Here is a 19,618-nt window from a genome sequence, read left to right as displayed (position 1 = left end):
CTCGCATGTTTCGCCCTCAGATTGTTACTATCGATATCTGAGTGCTTACACGATGCAAAGAATAGCGTTAAGTTGATTATGCTGTTTTATGTAATGGAGAGTTGTGACACACTCCTAACACCGGAACAGATAAGAATCAAAGTATTTGAAGAAGAATGTTGAAAATTCGGTGGACTGATAAGATAAGAAATGAGGAGGTTCTGCACAGAATCAGAAAGGAATGGAATATGTGGAAAACATTGAGAAGGGAAGGATGATGGGAGATGTGTTAAGATATCAGGGAATGACTTCCATGGTACTAGAAGGAGCTATAGAGGACAAAAACTGCAGAGGAAGACAGGGATTGGAATACATCCTGGGAATAATTGAGGATGTAGGGTTACAAGTGCTACGGTCGGAAGACTGGTGACTGCAAAAAAAAAAGCCAGTACTCCTTGGTTGTCATCCGCCGCACCCTCACAGCACAGTGGTACGTCATGGCAAACCATCCTGAGCGTACATTTCAGCAAGATAATGCCCGCCCGCACACAGCAAGACTTTTTACTGCTTGCCAAACCTCACCTCGGCCAATAAGGTTGCCGGATCTCTCCCAAATGGAGAACGTTTGTTGCTTTATGGGCAGGACTCTCCAAGCCTCGGGGTTTTGTCAATCTAAAGCTCCAATTGGACAGAATTTGGCACAACATCCCTCAGGACGACATCCAACAACTCCACCAATCAATGCCAAGGCCAGTAGCTGCTTGCATAACGGCCACAGGAGGAATAACACGCTACTGCCCTGCTCAATTTGTGAAGCACTTTCTCTTGCATAAATCATCCAATTTTCCTTTGGTTGTCATCCGCCGCACCCTTAAAGCACAGTAGTACGTCAACGATATTCTACACCCCATTTTGTTGCCCTTCATGGCAAGCCATCCTGGGCTTACATTTCAGCAAGATAATGCCCACTCGCACACAGCAAGATTCTTAACTGCTTGCAAACCTCGCCTTGGCCAACAAGGTTACCGGATCTCTCCCAAATGGAGAACGTTTGTTGCTTTATGGGCAGGACTCTCCAAGCCTCGGGATTATGACGATCTAAAGCTCCAATTGGACAGAATTTGGCACAACATCCCTCAGGACGACATCCAACAACTCCACCAATCAATGCCCAGCCCAGTAGCTGCTTGCATAACGGCCACAGGAGGAATAACACGCTACTGCCCTGCTCAATTTGTGAAGCTCTTTCTCTTGCATAAATCATCCAATTTTTCTGCAACTGTATTCATTTTTTGTCTGTACATGTACACCACATCTATCGATTTTCATGCCATTCAGATAGTTCCTTTGTGGTGCGTCATTTTTTCCTTTTTTAATTTTATTTCTTAGAACATAGTCATTGCCATGTGAGCCCCGCTAAAGGAAAGCTGGTCTGTTTGGTTTGGTTTGCAGGTCGGACGAGCGGGGCCTGTCCCGGAAGCACGTGATCGAGTCCGTGAAGGCGTCTCTGCAGCGCCTGCAGCTCACCTACATAGACGTCGTCATCGTGCACAAGGCCGACCCCATGTGCCCCATGGAAGGTGCGTAGCCCACCCACGCTGCGGCTGCTACAGTAGTGAACCGCCAGGCCAAATACTGGCTAGTTACTCATTCATCCAGGCATCGCTGGTGGTTCCCATACTGCGGAAAGCTGCGAATCTCGAACCGGAAGGCTTCTCGAGTTCTATCGATTTTTTAATAAGCAAAGCACTCCGTCTTCAGGCCACAAGTGGCCCACTGGGACCATCCGACCGCCGTGCCATCCTCAGCTGAGGATGCGGTTAGGAGGGGCGTGTGGTCAGCACACCGCTCTCCCGGTCGTTATGATGGTTCTCTGTGACCGGAGCCGCTACTGTTCGGTCGAGTAGCTCCGCAATTGGCATCACGAGGCTGAGTGCACCCCGAAAAATGTTAACAGGGCATGGCGGCCCGGATGGTCACCCATCCAAGTGCTGACCACGCCCGACAGCGCTTAACTTCGGTGATCACACGGGAACCGGTGTATCCACTGCAGCAACGCCGTTGCGCTGATTTTTTTTTCTCCTCATAAGTTATGTTTCCGACAGTAGTCCTATCTGTCTCATGTTGTTGTTGTTGTTGTTGTTGTTGTCGTTGTTGTTGTGGTCTTCAGTCCTTAGACTGGTTTAATGCAGCTCTCCATGCTACTGTATCCTGTGCAAGCTGCTTCATCTCCCAGTACCTACTGCAGCCTACATCCTTCTGAATCTGCTTAATGTACTCATCTCTTGGTCTCCCTCTACGATTTTTACCCTCCACGCTCCCCTCCAGTACTAAATTGGTGATCCCTTGATGCCTCAGAACATGTCCTACTAACCGATCCCTTCTTCTAGTCATGTTGTGCCACAAACTCCTCTTCTCCCCAATCCTATTGAATACCACCACATGAGTTATGTGATCTACCCACCTAATCTTCAACATTCTTCTGTAGCACCACATTTCGAAAGCTTCTATTCTATTCTTGTCCGAACTATTTATCGTCCACGTTTCACTTCCATACACGGCTACACTCCATACAAATACTTTCAGAAACGACTTCCTGACACTTAAATCTATACTCGATGTTAACAAATTTCTCTCCTTCAGAAACGCTTTCCTTGCCATTGCCAGTCTACATTTTATATCCTCTCTACTTCGACCATCATCAGTTATTTTGCTCCGCAAATAGCAAAACTCCTTTACTACTTTAAGTGTCTCTTTCCCTAATCTAATTCCCCCAGCATCACACGAGTTAACTCGACTACATTCCATTATCCTCGTTTTGCTTTTGTTGAATTTAATACCTTGCGAAAACCGTCAAAGTGCACCGTAAGTCGTGACGTCAAAGTTGTTCCGCTTAACACACGTTACGGAGCAAACGCCGTTAGCGAGCGAGGCACTAGTTGGCAAATGAAAGACTCGGCACATGTTTCACGCCCTTATATCATCCAATAGTTCATGAAATTTTTCTCTCCACCTTGCGACACATCACGTCATCGTCTCTTAGTGCAGTCAAGTGAAACATTTACAATCACACATCTACAATAGGTCAGGATGGCAGGGAAACATGGACCCGCTTGAACGGACACCACGGTAGTTGGAAACTTAGAAAAGAGGCGATTACTTTTACAGACCACATGCTTAAAGAAGGCCATAGTCACGAAGTGCAATATGAAGTATTACGTTCTATCCATAAAGGAATGAATACGGGCTATCTTCAGATAATGGAGATTAATAAATATACGAGGGGAGTTAGAAAAGTCCGTGCAAAATCCGAGAAATGACACCACGGGCGCCGGCCGTTGTGGCCGAGCGGTTCTAGGCGGTTCAGTCTGGGACCGCGAGACCACTACGGTCGCAGGTTCGAATCCTGCCTCGGGCATGGATGTGTGTGATGTCCTTAGGTTAGTTAGGTTTAAGTAGTTCTGAGTTCTGGGGGACTGATGACCTCAGAAGTTAAGTCCCGTAGTGCTCAGAGCCATTTGACACCACGGGCGCATATGGACGTCATGTTTAATTAGTAGCATCTATGGAAAGACCACATACCAAGTTTCAGCCATATTGGTCTATTTATTTTGTCTGGCATTCGTGTCAATCAAGGAAGTCGAGTGATTGTCAAAAAATGGAGGGATAAGAATTTCGTGTGTGATTAAACATTACTTTATGAAAGGCAAAACGCCTCAGGAGACAAATAGAAGCTTGATAAACATTACGGTGACTCTGCACCTTCGATAAGAACAGTTAATAAGTGGTTTCAAAATTTTCGGAGTGGCCATATGGGCACAAGTGATGCTGAACGTTCTGGACGCTCTGTGGAGGTCACGACTCCAGAAATCATTGATAAAATCCGTGATATGGTGGTGGATGACAGAAGAGTGAAGGTGCATGAGATTGCTAGTGCTGTGGGCATCTCGAATGAACTGGTATATAATATTTTGCATAAACATTTGGACATGAGAAAGCTATCCGCAAGATGGGTTCCCCGATTGCTCACGCTTCACCAAAAACGGAATCGTGTGAAGTGTTGCAAGGATGGTTTGCAGCTGTTCAGGAAGAATACGCAGTACTTTAAGCGTCGTTTCGTCACTGTGGATGAAAATGGATACATTACTATACTCCTGAGACCAAACAACAATCTAAACAATGGGTTACCAAGGGAGAATCTGCACCAAAAAATCCAAAGGAAAGGTTATGGCGACTGTCTTTTTGGATTCGCAAGGGATAATCCTCATCGACTATCTGGAAAAGGGTAAAACTGTTACAGATGCATATTAGTCATCGTTATTTGACCGTTTGAAAACCGAGCTGCAAGAGAAACGCCGGCGATTGGACCGCAAAAAAATCCTTTTCCATCACGACAGTGCACCAGCACAGACTTCAGCAGTTGTCGTCGTAAAATTAATAGGATTCCAACTCGTTTCACATCCCCCCTGTTCTCCAGACCTGGCTCCCTCAGAGTACTATTTGTTCCCCAATTTGAAGAATTGGCTGGCGGGACAAAGATTTGATTGAAACGAGGAGATGATTGTAGCAACTAATAGGTATTTTGCAGACTTGGACAATTCCTATTATTCGTAAGGGATTAACAAATTAGAACAGCGTCGGACGAAGTTTATAAGTCTAAGAGGAGACTATGTCGAAAAATAAAAATGGTTTACCCCAAACACGTAAGTAGTTTTTATTTTTGCACGGACTCTTCAAACGGTCTTCGTGTATAAGTCTGCGTGATCTTTGTGCTGTATAGCCAGACACAGTTCCGGCACTGGCCACTTCTAACCCCACTTAATTCGCATGCCCCCTATTCTTTTATTTCAGTTGCCATAATTTCTCTTGCTCTGTTTAAAAATTTTGCTTTTGTATATTCACAGCTGTTTCACATACCTCCTTCATCTCACCAGTATATCTTATCTGTTTGTAATTTAGAATCTATTAAGGTCAATACTATTTTGTTCAGCGAGACTCTTGTAACATGTCAGTAAAGTTAATTTTCAATTTGTTTTTCTTCTATTACCAACTGTTGCAATTTGTGTATAGTTCACTAGTTAATGTGTCACATATTTTATCAGTGTTGCACTCAGAGGCTCGGACAACATTTCGAACACCTACTCTAACGTTTAGAGATGTCATGTGTTGCGAGGCACTAATGAAAGGCAACAGAGAACGTGTTGTATCTCGACAACAGTTTTGTGGACCCATGTTTATTGGAACTTTTTAGCTACTTTTGGCCTGTACTTTCCATGTGTGAACTATTGACCATCACTTCTGCAACACTGTGTATGCCGGTCGCGGTGGTCTCGCTGTTCTAGGCGCGCAATCCGGAACCGTGCGACTGCTACGGTCGCAGGTTCGAATCCTGCCTCGGGCATGGATGTGTGTGATGTCCTTAGGTTAGTTAGGTTTAAGTAATTCCAAGTTCTAGGGGACTGATAACCACAGCAGTTGAGTCCCATAGTGCTCAGAGCCATTTGAACCTTTTTGATCTCTGTGTATGTAGACACACACGCACACACATACACTCCATAAGCGACTGCAACCGCACGTGGCGGAAGGCACTTCGGCCCAATATTTCCTATTTTCTTCCCTATCCATTCACATGAAGAGAGATGGAAAACTGTCTTTATTCCTGTCTATTCGTTCTAATCTCTCTCTCTCATGTTGTTGTCATATGTACACAACAAAAAAAGTTTTGCATCACCCCAGTTCCCAGAACTCGTGAAGGCAACGTTGCCTGTGGATATTGTATCAAAGACCCATTAACTATTCAGAGATGTCACTAAACCCGCCCAGAGATGTAAACAACCATGCATGAGCAGCGCCTATTAGATGGAGGGGGTCCGACAGCCGATCAGTTCCAGTCATTCCACCAGGAAGGAGGTACACGGCTCGTGTTGTCTGTAGTTCAACCGTGCCTAGACGGTCTATACCGCGGTTCGTACGCATTGTTACTTTGGGCCAGGAAGGGCTCTCAACAAGGGAAGTGTCCAGGCGTCTCGGAGTGAACCAAAGCGATGTTGTTCGGACATGGAGGAGATACAGAGAGAGAAACTGTCGATGTCAGGCCGCCCAAGGGCTCCTACTGCTGTGGATGACCGCTACCTACGGATTGTGGCTCGGAGGAACCCAGACAGAAACGCCACCATGTTGAATGATCCTTTTCGTGCAGCCACAGGACGTCGTGTTACGACTCAAACTTTGCGCAATACGCTGCATGATGCGCAACTTCACTCTCGACGCCTGTGGAGAGGTTCTTGTTAGCAACCACGACACCATGCAGCGCGGTACAGATGGGCTCAACAACATGACGAATGGACCGCTCAGGGTTGGCATCACTTTCTCTTCACCGACGAGTGTTACATATGCCTTCAACGAGACAATGGTAGGAGACGTGTTTGGAGCTTTTTAGCTACTTTAGGCCTGTACCTTCCATGTGTGAATTATTGACAATCGGTTCTGAAACACTCTGTGAATATAGACACACACACACACACACACACACACACACACAAACCATAAGACACAGCAACCGCTGAACACCTTAGACACACTGTCCAACGAGTGCAGCAAGGTGGAGGTTCCCTGCTGTTTTGGATGGCATTATGTGGGGCCGACGTACGCCGCTGGTGGTCACGGAAGGCGGCGTAACGGCTGTACGATACGTGAATTCCATCCTCCGATCGATGTTGTTGTTGTTGTTGTTGTGGTCTTCAGTCCAGAGACTGGTTTGATGCAGCTCTCCATGCTACTCTATCCTGTGCAAGCTTCTTCATCTCCCAGTACCTACTGCATCCAACATACTTCTGAATTTATCCAGTGTATTCATCTCTTCCTCTACTATTTTTACCCCCCACGCTGCCCTCCAGTACTAAATTGCTGATCCCTTGATGCCTCAGAACATGTCCTACCAACCGATCCCTTCTTCTAGTCAAGTTGTGCCACAAGCTCCTCTTCTCCCCAATTCTATTCAATACCTCCTCATTAGTTATGTGATCTGCCCATCTAATCTTCAGCATTCTTCTGTAACACCACATTTCGAAAGCTTCTATTCATTTCTTGTCCAAACTATTTATCGTCCATGTTTCACTTCCATACGTCGCTACACTCCATACAAATACTTTCAGAAACGACTTCCTGACACTTAAATCAATACTCGATGTTAACAAATTTCTCTTCTTCAGAAACGCTTTCCTTGCCATTGCCAGTCTACATTTTATATCTTCTCTACTTTGACCATCATCAGTTATTTTGCTCCCCAAATAGCAAAACTCCTTTACTACTTTAAGTGTCTCATTTGCTAATCTAATTCCCTCAGCATCACCTGATTTAATTAGACTACATTCCATTATCCTCGTTTTGCTTTTGTTGATGTTCATCTTATATCCTCCTCTCGGTGTTAATAAACGAAAATAGCTCCCAAATTACCTCCCATGCACTCGAAATATAAATTCATGAAATGTCCCAAGCCCCTCCACAAGTAGTAACTTACGAAATACAAATAAGAGACAAATAGAGGGAAATCTATAGCAGAAAAATAATAGAAAAAGAAAAGAATTTCAATCATAACGTTTGCAGCACACTATCAGCTCGGAGACCGAGGCTGCGGTTACCCTTGACGCTGCATCACAGACAGGAGCGCCTGCGATGGTGTACTCGACGACGAACCTGGGTGCACGAATGGCAAAACGTCACTTTTTCGGATGAATCCAGTTTCTGTTTGCAGCATCGTGATGGTCGCATCCGTGTTTGGCAACATACCTGTGAACGCACATTGGAAGCGTGTATTCGTCATCGCCGTACTGGCGTATCACGAGGCGTGATGGTATTGGGTGCCATTGGTTACACGTCTCGGTCACCTCTTGTTCGCATTGACGGCACTTTGAACAGTGGACGTTACATTTCAAATGTGTTACGACCCGTGGCTCTACCCTTTAATCGATCCCTGCGAAACCCTACGTTTCAACAGGATAATGCACGACCGCGTGTTGCAGGTCCTGTACCGGCCTTTCTGGATAGAGAAAATGTTCGACTGCTGCCCTGGCCAGCACATTGTCCAGATCTCTCACCAATTGACAACGTCTCGTCAATGGTGGCCGAGCAACTGGCTCGTCACAATACGCCAGCCACTACTCTCGATGAACTGTGGTATCGTGTTGAAGCTGCATGGGCAGCTGTACCTGTACACGCCATCCAAGCTCTGTTTGACTCAATGCCCAGGCGTATCAAGGCCGCTATTACGACCAGAGGTGGTTGTTCTGGGTACTGATTTCTCAGGATCTATGCACCGAAATTGCGCGAAAATGTAATCACATGTCAGTTCTAGTATAATATATTTGTTCTATGTGCACCGGTTTATCATCTGCATTTCTTCTTGGTGCAGCAATTTTAATTGCCAGCAGTGTATATTTTTAGGGGCTCTTAGAAAGAAAAAAACAAAGCAGCCACACTCGTCACAGACTGCGATTCTTTGCAGACTGGTGCAGTTCGCAGGCGTGTTGGTGCTCACCACAGCAGGAAAGAGTATCCTAGTGTCGCTAACAGGAAGAGAACTTTTCAAGGGTGGGAAAACTTCACTGAAGATCGTGCCGAAAAATATGGGTTTTTCGGTATAAAGCGGTAGGCGGACGGGAAGGCCTGTTAGAAAAGGCGCACATTGTAACGGCTCGAATCTTATTGTTGTACAAAATTGAGAGCAAGGGCATTCATTCCTTAATATGACTAGACGAAACGTGGGTTAATGCCGGAGAAACTATCAGTAAATGCTGGACGGATGACACTCCAAGCCGGCCGGGTTGGCCGAGTGGTTCTAGGCGCTACAGTCTGTAACCGCGCGACCGCTACGGTCGCAGGTTCGAATCCTGCCTCGGGCGTGGGATGTCCTTATGTTAGTTAGGTTTAAGTAGGCCTAGCTCTAAGTTCTAGGGGACTGAGGACCTCAGATGTTTAAGTCCCATAGTGCTCAGAGCTGTTTGAACCATTTGACACTCCAAACAGTAGTGATCATCAGGTGGCAGGAAGAGAAGCAAGACTATGTAGTGTCCATGCAGGTTCTTCCATTGGTTTTGTTTCCGATGCACTTGCGGTTTTTCTGTCGAAAATGACAGGTGATTACGATGAAGACATGGAGCACAAACGATTTGTTGAGTGGCTGAGGAACCTTCTAAAACAGCTTTCTGTCCCTACAACAATTGTAATGGACGATGCTCCACACCATTTAGTGGTACTGAACCAAGTCCCAACGACAGACCACCGCAAAGAAGTAATGGTGCAGTCGTTACAGGCACGAAATATTTCTGCGGATATGAGCATGACGAAGCTTTTGTTATATTCGCTTGTTAAAGAAAATAAACCTACGATGGCTACTTATGTAGTAGACGAAATCGCCGTGGAGCAGCATCGTACTGTAAAAAGGCTGCCACAATATCACTGCCACTTCAAAACATCCAGTTGGTACGGAATGATGTGAAGACATACATAAGGCACAATAGTAACAGAGATGGAAAGCTCTTGCGACTGTGGATGCGGCGCCGTGGAGGACAAAGGTCTAGCACGTTGAAAAACTTATTCGAGCAGCACAGACAACGGCAGGTGTCGTTAGTGACCATCAACAGCAAATGATTTGCCTTGGTGATGATGATGATGCACATGGTTTCGACGCTGTTTCCGACAACAGTGACGATGGGGGTCTGGATGGAATTGAGCCATTGTCGCCGCAAATGGTGAGTCAAAAGCTACGGTCATCGGTTGTTCATTCCATCACTGTCATAATAAAACCTAGAGCGGGAAGTGCTACATCGGTTATTATTTATTTTGTAAACTGTGTACCATGTTGTTGTTGTTGTTGTGGTCTTCAGTCCTGAGACTGGTTTGATGCAGCTCTCCATGCTACCCTACCCTGTGCAAGCTTCTTCGTCTCCCAGTACCTACTGCAACCTACATCCTTCTGAATCTGCTTAGTGTATTCATCTTTTGGTTTCCCCCTCACGATTTTTATCCTCCACGCTGCACTCCAACACTCCAATGCTAAATTGGTGATCCCTTGATGCCTCAGAACATGTCCTACTAACCGGTCCCTTCTTTTTGTCACGTTGTGCCACAAACTCCTCTTCTCCCCAATTCTATTCCCTACTTCATCGTTAGTTATGTGATCTACCCATCTAATCTTCAGCATTCTTCTGTAGCACCACATTTCGATAGCTTCTTTTCTCTTCTTGTCCAAACTATTTATCGTCCACGTTTCACTTCCATACATGGCTACACTCCATACAAATACTTTCAGAAACGACTTCCTGACACTTAAGTCTATACTCGATGTTAACAAATTTCTCTTCTTCAGAACCGCTTTCCTTGCCATTGCCAGTCTACATTTAATGTCTTCTCTACTTCGACCATCATCAGTTATTTTGCTCCCCAAATATCAAAACTCCTTTACTACTTTAAGTGTCTCATTTGCTAATCTAACTCTCAGTTTGATTTAATGCGACTACATTCCATTACCCCCGTTTTGCTTTTGTTGATGTTAATCTCATATCCTCCTTTAAAGACACTGTCCACTCCGTTCAACTGCTCTTCCAGGTCCTTTGCTGCCTCTGACAGAATTACAATTTCATCAGGGAACCTCAAAACTTTTATTTCTTCTCCATAGATTTTAATACCTACTCCGAATTTTTCTTTTGTTTCCTTTACTGCTTGCTCAGTATACAGATTGAATAACATCGGGGAGAGGCTACAACCCTGTCTCACTCCCTTCCCAACCACTGCTTCCCTTTCGTGCCCTCGACTCTTATAACTGCCATCTGTTTTCTGTACAAATTGTAAATAGCCTTTCGCTCCCTGTATTTTACCCCTGCCACCTTTAGAATTTGAAAGAGTGTATTCCAGTCAACATTGTCAAAAGCTTTCTCTAAGTCTACAAATGCTAGAAACGTAGGTTTGCCTTTCCTTAATCTTTCTTCTAAGATAAGTTGTAAGGTCAGTATTGCCTCACGTGTTCCAATATTTCTACTGTCTCCAAACTGATCTTCCCCGAGGTCGGCGTCTACCAGTTTTTCCATTCGTCTGTAAAGAATTCGCGTTAGTATTTTGCAGCCGTGACTTATTTAACTGATAGTTCCTTTAATTTTCACATCTGTCAACACCTGCTTTCTTTGGGATTGGTATTATTATATTCTTCTTGAAGTCTGAGGGTATTTCGCCTGTCTCATACATCTTGCTCACCAGATGGTAGAGTTTTGTCAGGACTGGCTCTCCCAAGGCTGTCAGTAGCTCTAAGGGAATGTTGTCTACTCCCGGGGCATTGTCTCGACTCAGGTCTTTCAGTGCTCTGTCAAACTCTTCACGCAGTATCGTATCTCCCATTTCATCTTCATCTACATCCTCTTCCATTTCCATAATATTGTCCTCAAGTACATCGCCCTTGTATAAACCCTCTATATACTCCTTCCACCTTTCTGCCTTCCCTTCTTTGCTTAGAACTGGTTTGCCATCTGAGCTCTTGATATTCATGCAAGTGGTTCTCTTCTCTCCAAAGGTCTCTTTAATTTTCCTGTAGGCAGTATCTATGTTACCCCTAGTGAGATAAGCCTCTACATCCTTACATTTGTCCTCTAGCCGTCACTGCTTAGCCATTTTGCACTTCCTGTCGGTCTCATTTTTGAGACGTTTGTATTCCTTTTTGCCTGCATCATTTACTGCATTTTTATATTTTCTCCTTTCATCAATTAAATTAAATATTTCTTCTGTTACCCAAGGATTTCTACGAGCCCTCGTCTTTTTACCCACTTGATCCTCTGCTGCCTTCACTACTTCATCCCTCAGAGCTACCCATTCTTCTTCTACTGTACTTCTTTCCCCCATTTCTGTCAATTGTTCCCTTATGCTCTCCCTGAAACTCTGTAGAACCTCTGGTTTACTCAGTTTATCCAGCTCCCATCTCCTTAAATTCCCACCTTTCTGCAGTTTCTTCAGTTTTAATCTGCAGTTCATAACCAGTAGATTGTGGTCAGAGTCCCTATCTGCCCCTGGAAATGTCTTACAATTTAAAACCTGGTTCCTAAATCTCTGCCCTACCATTATATAATCTATCTGTCTTACCATTATACTATCTATCTGATACCTGCTAGTATCTCCAGGATTCTTCCATGTGTTCTTGAACCAAGTGTTAGCTATGATTAAGTTATGCTCCGTGCAAAACTCTACCAGGCGGCTTCCTCTTTCATTTCTTAGCTTCAATCCATATTCACCTACTATGTTTCCTTCTCTCCCTTTTCCTACTGTCGAATTCCAGTCACCCATGACCATACTGTTTTCAAAATATTGGTCACGATCAAAAGCTTGTTACCTGTATTTCTTTGCTCTGTTATCTAAAGCGCGTGCTTTGTTATACTTATAGCTACAGTATTATGCTGTTGTTGTTTTTTTACTGCGGTAGCAACTCAAAAACGAATTTTTATGCTCAGTAGCTTACGTTTACGAGGTGGAACTGAAATCTGTATCACCTGCTGTGTGTGATGGGGCTTTTGTTGCGACATCGCTAGTGCAGTGTAGCCAACCTAACTTGACATGACGCGAACTCGCAAGTGCAATGTTTCAGCGGCTCAGGTAATCTCCAGATGGTGCCGAGCAGCTGAGTCAGCGTCTGCTTGCGTGTTGCAGAGGTGGTGCGCGCCATGAACCACGTGATCAGCCAGGGCTGGGCCATGTACTGGGGCACGGCGCGCTGGACGCCCGTCGAGGTCATGGAGGCCTACACCAACTGCCGGCAGTTCAACTGCGTCACGCCCATCTGCGAGCAGGCCGAGTACCACATGTTCTGCCGCGACAAGACCGAGCTCTACATGCCCGAGCTCTACAACAAGATAGGTGAGTGCCGGCGCCAGACCCACCCGAGAAGCACTCTGCGCTGGGCTGCGGTGTGCCAGACAGGTGGATGGTCGGTTCATTTGGGAGAAGGGACCAAACGGCGAGGTCTGATCGGATTAGCGAAGGATGGGAAAGGAAGTCAGCTGCGCCCTTTCAAAGGAACCACACTGGCATCCACCTGAGGCCATTTAGGGAACTCATGGGAAACCTAAACCAGGATGGCCGGATGCGGGTTTGGACTGTCGTCCTCGCGAATGCGAGTCCAGTGTGCTACTTCCAGAGAGAGAGGGCATGGCTTGGGAAAACTTGGCAAATATGGCCGATGCTACTTCAGCTAATAACACATACCAGACGCTCGCTTGACTCATATAACGTTCATTTGAGTAGTGATCAGATCCAGTCACCATCACGCCAATGTGTTCAGCTGAGACACTCTCCCAATTTCAATGAGTCATGACTGGCCGAAAGCTATTCGAGTGCTGACCAATGGATGGCCATAACTAGTCTCGACTCGTCATTTGAGTTTCTTCTGCCGATTCCAAAGCTATTAATAATCATACCAGAATGAGATTTTCACTCTGCAGCGGAGTGTGCACTGATATGAAACTTCCTGGCAGATTAATACTGTGTATTGTGTGATGTCCTTAGGTTAGTTAGGTTTAAGTACTTCTAAGTTCTAGGGGACTGATGACCATAGATGTTAAGTCCCATAGTGCTCAGACCCATTTGAACCAAAACTGTGTGCCGGACCGAGACTCGAACTCGGGACCTTTGCCTTTCACGGGAAAGTGGTCTACCAACTGAGCTACCCAAGCTCGACTCACACAGCCTCCTCACAGCTTTACTTCTGCCATTACCTCGTCTCCTACTTTCCAAGCTTTATAGAAGCTCTCCTGCGAACCTTCCAGAACTAGCACTCCTGAAAGAAAGCATATTGCGGAGACATGGCTTAGCCACAGCCTGGGGGATGTTTCCAGAATGAGATTTTCACTCTGCAGCGGACTGTGCGTTGATATGAAACTTCCTGGCAGAGCTTGGTAGAGCGTTTTCCCGCGAATGGCAAAGGTCCCGAGTTCGAGTCTCGGTCGGGCACACAGTTTTAATCTGCCAGCAAGTTTCATATCAGCGCACACTCCGCTGCAGAGTGAAAATCTCATTCTGGAAACATCCCCTCGGCTGTGGCTAAGCCATGTCTCCGCAATACCCTTTCTTCCAGGAGTGCTAGTCCTGCAAGGTTCGCAGGAGAGCTTCTGTAAAGTCTGGAAGGTAGGAGACGAGGTACTGGCAGAATTAAAGCTGTGAGGACGGGGCGTGAGTCATGCTTGGGTGGCTCAGTTGCTAGGGCACTTGCCCGCGAAAGACGAAGGTCCTGAGTTCGAGTCTCGGTCCGGCACACAGTTTTAAACTGCCAGGAAGTTTCATTAATAATCTTCCTCCAAAGACTTCAGCTTGCACATGTCCATAGCTTCACTGGCAACAGGAATTTCTTCTGGTGATTCCAAAGTGCTGAGTGACCCGTACTCTAAAGAGATGAGACTGCTAATGTGCATACCCTTTTGTATTCAGTGTTGTAGCTTTCTCATTGAAAAAAGTAAGTACTGTGATCCTGCTAGTCTTTAAAGGGACAGTGCATCTCAACTTTCTGAAAATTTTGTACTTCTCCCTCAGGGAGAAATGTATTGTGTATATGAATCCTAGGGTATGGAAATCAAAAGAATATAACTATTTCTGCTAACTTCACTTTGAGAATGACTAATTTTTCCCTCTTCTGTACAAGGGTTCGATCATAAGATGCGACAATTGTTGTTGTCGTAGTATACCCGTCGCTATAATTGACATGCACACACTGACTTGCCTCACTTTAGATGGGATGCAGCACAAGGCCAGTATGCATTTAATAAGGTTACACATATATTGGTGAAATTAAGCTGCATACCAGATTCACAACTGATGATGGCAGGGACCACACAAAGCACTAACTGGTCAAAATGTTTGCATGTGTAAATGTGCACATTTGGTTCCCAGTTGTAAAGCAACAAAAGTGCACACAAAAGTGAAATATTGGCTAAATGTTTTGCTCAGAATTATAATTACAGTACACCACTGATTAGCTACTGTCAGAGGCATGCCAGAGCAGCGAGAAAATTTTGAAAGACGTGCAGGTGACAAAGTACTTCTCAATAGTACACTGTGATGTGGTCCTGATCACTTAAAGTGATATTACATTAATTGTTTGAGGTTCTCTAAATACAAATAGTTTTTACGTATGAAATTAATTCATTGACACTAGCCTGGATCACTCATGTTCGTTAATACACTTCATCCGTGTATCACTAGCCATGCATCTGTACACTGGATACATTGCAGCCACCCTATACTAACTTAGCTGGTGGTAATTTTACTTCAATTAGATTGTTTCCAGCATTTGTAGTGTTTGGGAAATTACTATATAGTTGTTTATCAACACTGACAATATATTAGATGATGAGTACCAATCAGCAATAAACTTGTATGTTACCAAAGGCAATGAGACATTCTTATGAAATTTGTTAGAATAAGCATGTAAGCAAAATATATGTCAAAAAAATAAATAACAGAATGATAATGACAAAAGTGAAAATGGACTAATTATTTGGAACTTATTCAGTTAACATTTCATTTCACTTACCCCATTATATCCAGATTGAGCCTTTAGATTTCCCTCTCCAGATTTGCTAGCTTCACTCCCATGTTCAGCTTCTGACAATCCACACTGATAAGTGTACCCTTGGGTTGATTATAGTTTACAATCTTTTTCTCATGGTTACCTCCCAGTTGGCACTCTCCTGCAGATCCAAATGGTGACTTCGTTAGGAATCTTTTTCCAATAGACTGATTTAGGGGTAGTTTCCCATTGCAAGGGCAAGATATTGCCCTGAGACTCTCTCCACTTCTTTGCCCTGTTCGACAAGACTGCTGGCAGATTGAGGGGGATTCATTACACCTAAAATCTTCTGTCATCAATCCTGATGGTTTTTGTTTAAAATTTAAGCACTGGCTGGGTTTGAGCGAAGGACCGAGGACATTTTGGTTACCAGCCAAAGACTTTCCCCATAGACCAAGCCTCCCTTGACGTATTCAGTATCTCCTTCAGTCTCTTTTCACTGAACAACATCATTAAATTTTCCATTAGTTTTGCAGCCACTTTGAAGTGCCAGGTAGTGCTGATATTCACGGTGTGCGGTAGTGAATCGACCGACCTGCTGTGGTGACGTGGTGCCATGCTCTGGTTGCAGGGGTGGGCCTGATGGCGTGGTCCCCTCTCACCATGGGGCTGGTGTCCGGCAAGGTGGACGACAGCGGCATGCCTCTCTTCACTAGGCCCTCCTTCAAGGTGAGTCTGCCCTCAACACTCAGAGCAGCCCTTATAAGGCACTTTCCAAAATTCATAGTAATTATTCCTGGGTTGCCCTTAACTTGGTTACATTCCACGAAAAACGACCTGTGTGACAATTCGGCTCAATGGGATAAAGGGGAAAGGGTGCCTCTGAGCCTTCAAAAACGGAAAACACAAAAAAATAGAAAAACCACAAAATTTCTTTCTTTCTTTCTTTCGCTTACGCCATAGTCCCGCAGCGATAGCAGGGTCGGCGTGGTTACAACGGATTTGGCAAGGTCAGTTTTAAGGGGAGGCCAGATGCCCTTCCTGCCGCCGCCTCGTACCCCCTGGGACGGAATTAGTGTACCCCAGCTGTCTGCGTCTAGTGTAATCCACGCAATAGTGCGAACTTGTTCAGATGTTTTCGAGTCGTGTAACTGAGGCGGAACGTGAGGGACCAGCCCAGTATTCACCTAGCGGGATGTGGAAAACCGGCTAAAAACCACATCCAGGCTGGCCGGCTCACCGGCCCTCGTCGCTAATCCGCCGGGCGGATTCGATCCGGGGGCCGGCGCGCCTACCCGAGTACAGGAAGCAGCGCGTTAGGGCTCTCGGCTATCCTGGCGTGTAGAAAAGCCACACCATTAGCAAAGTATTATCTCTGCATGATAAATGTCTTCAGTTTGTTTATGCGACATAACGTTTTCGCTCCAGAATTACTCGCGTGAAATGACTACGAGTTAACTGCAATCTGTCAAACATACTTTAATGGATTTCATGTCGTTTTTGGAAACCCAGAATCTACTCTGTAGAAATCAACATGGATTCCGGAAACAGCTGTCGTGTGAGGCCCAACTCGCTTTATTTGTTCATGAGACCCAGAAAATATTAGATACAGGCTCCCAGGTAGATGCTATTTTTCTTGACTTCCGGAAGGCGTTCGATACAGTTCCGCACTGTCGTCTGATAAACAAAGTAAGAGCCTACGAAATATCAGACCAGCTGTGTGGCTGGATTGAAGAGTTTTTAGCACACAGAACACAGCATGTTGTTATCAATGGAGAGACGTCTACAGACGTTAAAGTAACCTCTGGCGTGCCACAGGGGAGTGTTATGGGACCATTGATTTTCACAATACATATAAATGACCTAGTAGATAGTGTCGGAAGTTCCATGCGGCTTTTCGCGGATGATGCTGTAGTATACAGAGAAGTTGCAGCATTAGAAAATTGTAGCGAAATGCAGGAAGATCTGCAGCGGATAGGCACTTGGTGCAGGGAGTGTCAACTGACCCTTAAAATAGACAAATGTAATGTATAGCGAATACATAGAAAGAAGGAACCTTTATTGTATGATTATATGATAGCGGAACAAACACTGGTAGCAGTTACTTCTGTAAAATATCTGGGAGTATGTGTGCGGAACGATTTGAAGTGGAATGATCGTATAAAATTAAATTTTGGTAAGGCGGGTACCAGGCTGAGATTCATTGGGAGAGTCCTTAGAAAATGTAGTCCATCAATAAACGAGGTGGCTTACAAAACACTCGTTCGACCTATACTTGAGTATTGCTCATGAGTGTGGGATCTGTATCAGATCGGGTTGACGGAGGAGATAGAGAAGATCCAAAGAAGAGCGGCGCGTTTCGTCACAGGGTTATTTGGTAACCGTGATAGCGTTACGGAGATGTTCAGCGAACTCAAGTGGCAGACTCTGCAAAAGAGTCGCTCTGCATCGCGGTGTAGCTTGCTGTCCAGGTTTCGAGAGGCATCGAATATATTGCTTCCCCCTACTTATACCTCCCGAGGAGATCACGAATGTAAAATTAGAGAGATTCGAGCGCGCACGGAGGCTTTCAGACAGTCGTTCTTCCCGCGAACCATACGCGACTGGAACAGAAGAGGGAGGTAATGACAGTGGCACGTAAAGTGCCCTCCGCCACACACCGTTGGGTGGCTTGCGGAGTATAAATGTAGATGTAGATGTAGATGTACAGTTTGAGGTTAAGTTAATTGTCCATAAAAGTACTACACAAACTGTTTTAGAAATAATCCTGTACTGAGAAAACTAAGAATTCCAGTGCAGGTGATGAGAAAACATATAAAAAGTTAGAAGCTTCGTATGAAAAATGGGGGCAACTACAAAAATATTCTGCAAGGTAGTCAGAGATTCATAAGTGAATAGAAATGGAATTTCTTGCGTTATTTGTGGACGTAGCACACGTTAATGCTCTGAGGATCGTTACCACTGGAGATGTCCACGCCTTTAGGTGTGGTTAACGCCACTTCCTCTAGATCGCAGGGTCCTGGGTTCGATTCCCGACCGGGTCGGAGATCGTCCTCACACGGGGACTGAGTGTTTGTGTTGCCCTGTCCAGTTCATCTCATATTTATCGACACACTAGTCGGCGAACGGACGTCAAACAGAAAGATTTTGCACCTGGTGTCTAAACTCTCCAGACGAGCTCTCCCGGCCAACAATGTTATGCCAACATTTTCATTTCATTTTACTGAAGATGGTCAGTTATTGATCAGTCAACGGGACCTTGATTTCAGTATATTTTCAAACCTTAATAAATATCGTACTGTCTATCGAGACATCGTTCGTGCACCTTTACATAAATTAAAAAATCATTTACGACCTCTGTTTCCTGCTATGTCGCTTTAACTATCTTTGATGCTATTTAGTCTTTTGAATCAGAGACGAAAATGGTCAGTGAAGTAAATCGTCATACAGTAAAATAACACAAAAATATTGATAAAATTCAAGCATCAATCTACCAAATCCCATAAATCATCAATAACGTCGTTCTAATAAAATACGACAATTTTTTTCCAGGTTTGATTTGAGTATTAAGTTCCTTAACACAGACTTATCACTGTGGTATTAAAATTCCTTCAACGTTGTACACTTGGTTATTAAACTGAAATTTGCAAACGGTGTGGCTGAAAGAAGCATCGAGTTCATAAAGGGCTATAACAAACAACGTACAAAACAGGTAAACCGGACGCAGTATGTACCTCTTTTTGTCCCCGAGTATCGCTGTAAGTTTACAGAGCATGAAACGAGATTTTGTCGGAGAATTAAAAATTTTATTTGGAAAATGAGATTTTCTCGTCATATTACTTCCCACATACTGTAAATAGTTCCTTGTTATTGAAATTAATACTGCAACATCAATATTAAAGTAGCAATCAATAATGTTTTGGTTAACCAACTACTTCCTAACGATATTTTTTGGGATATAAAATGAATTAAATTTTATACGATTTTTCTTTTTTTCTCATTGGCAAGGGTCATGCCTTCCCATTTTGCTGTTGAGCCCAAATTACACACTACTCATTTTTGTGTGCAATGGAGCCAAACTAAGGGTTAGCAAAGAGAAAATAG

General features: G+C 44.6%; 1 protein-coding gene across 1 annotated transcript in view; it reads left to right on the top strand.

Moving 5' to 3' along the window:
* The window catches only part of LOC124719628 (voltage-gated potassium channel subunit beta-2), a 1,342,624-nt gene that overhangs the window by 1,272,594 nt on the left and 50,412 nt on the right, over nt 1-19,618 (top strand). The window contains exons 8-10 of the mRNA XM_047244844.1: nt 1,432-1,559; nt 12,664-12,870; nt 16,146-16,243. Coding sequence (XP_047100800.1) covers nt 1,432-1,559; nt 12,664-12,870; nt 16,146-16,243 — 433 coding nt within the window. The remainder of the gene's footprint in view (nt 1-1,431; nt 1,560-12,663; nt 12,871-16,145; nt 16,244-19,618) is intronic.

This window comes from Schistocerca piceifrons, chromosome 11 (genome assembly GCF_021461385.2).
Source record: "Schistocerca piceifrons isolate TAMUIC-IGC-003096 chromosome 11, iqSchPice1.1, whole genome shotgun sequence".
NCBI classification, from domain to species: domain Eukaryota; kingdom Metazoa; phylum Arthropoda; class Insecta; order Orthoptera; family Acrididae; genus Schistocerca; species Schistocerca piceifrons.
Note: the sequence above shows the minus strand (reverse complement) of the source record. Positions and strands in the feature narration are given on the sequence as shown.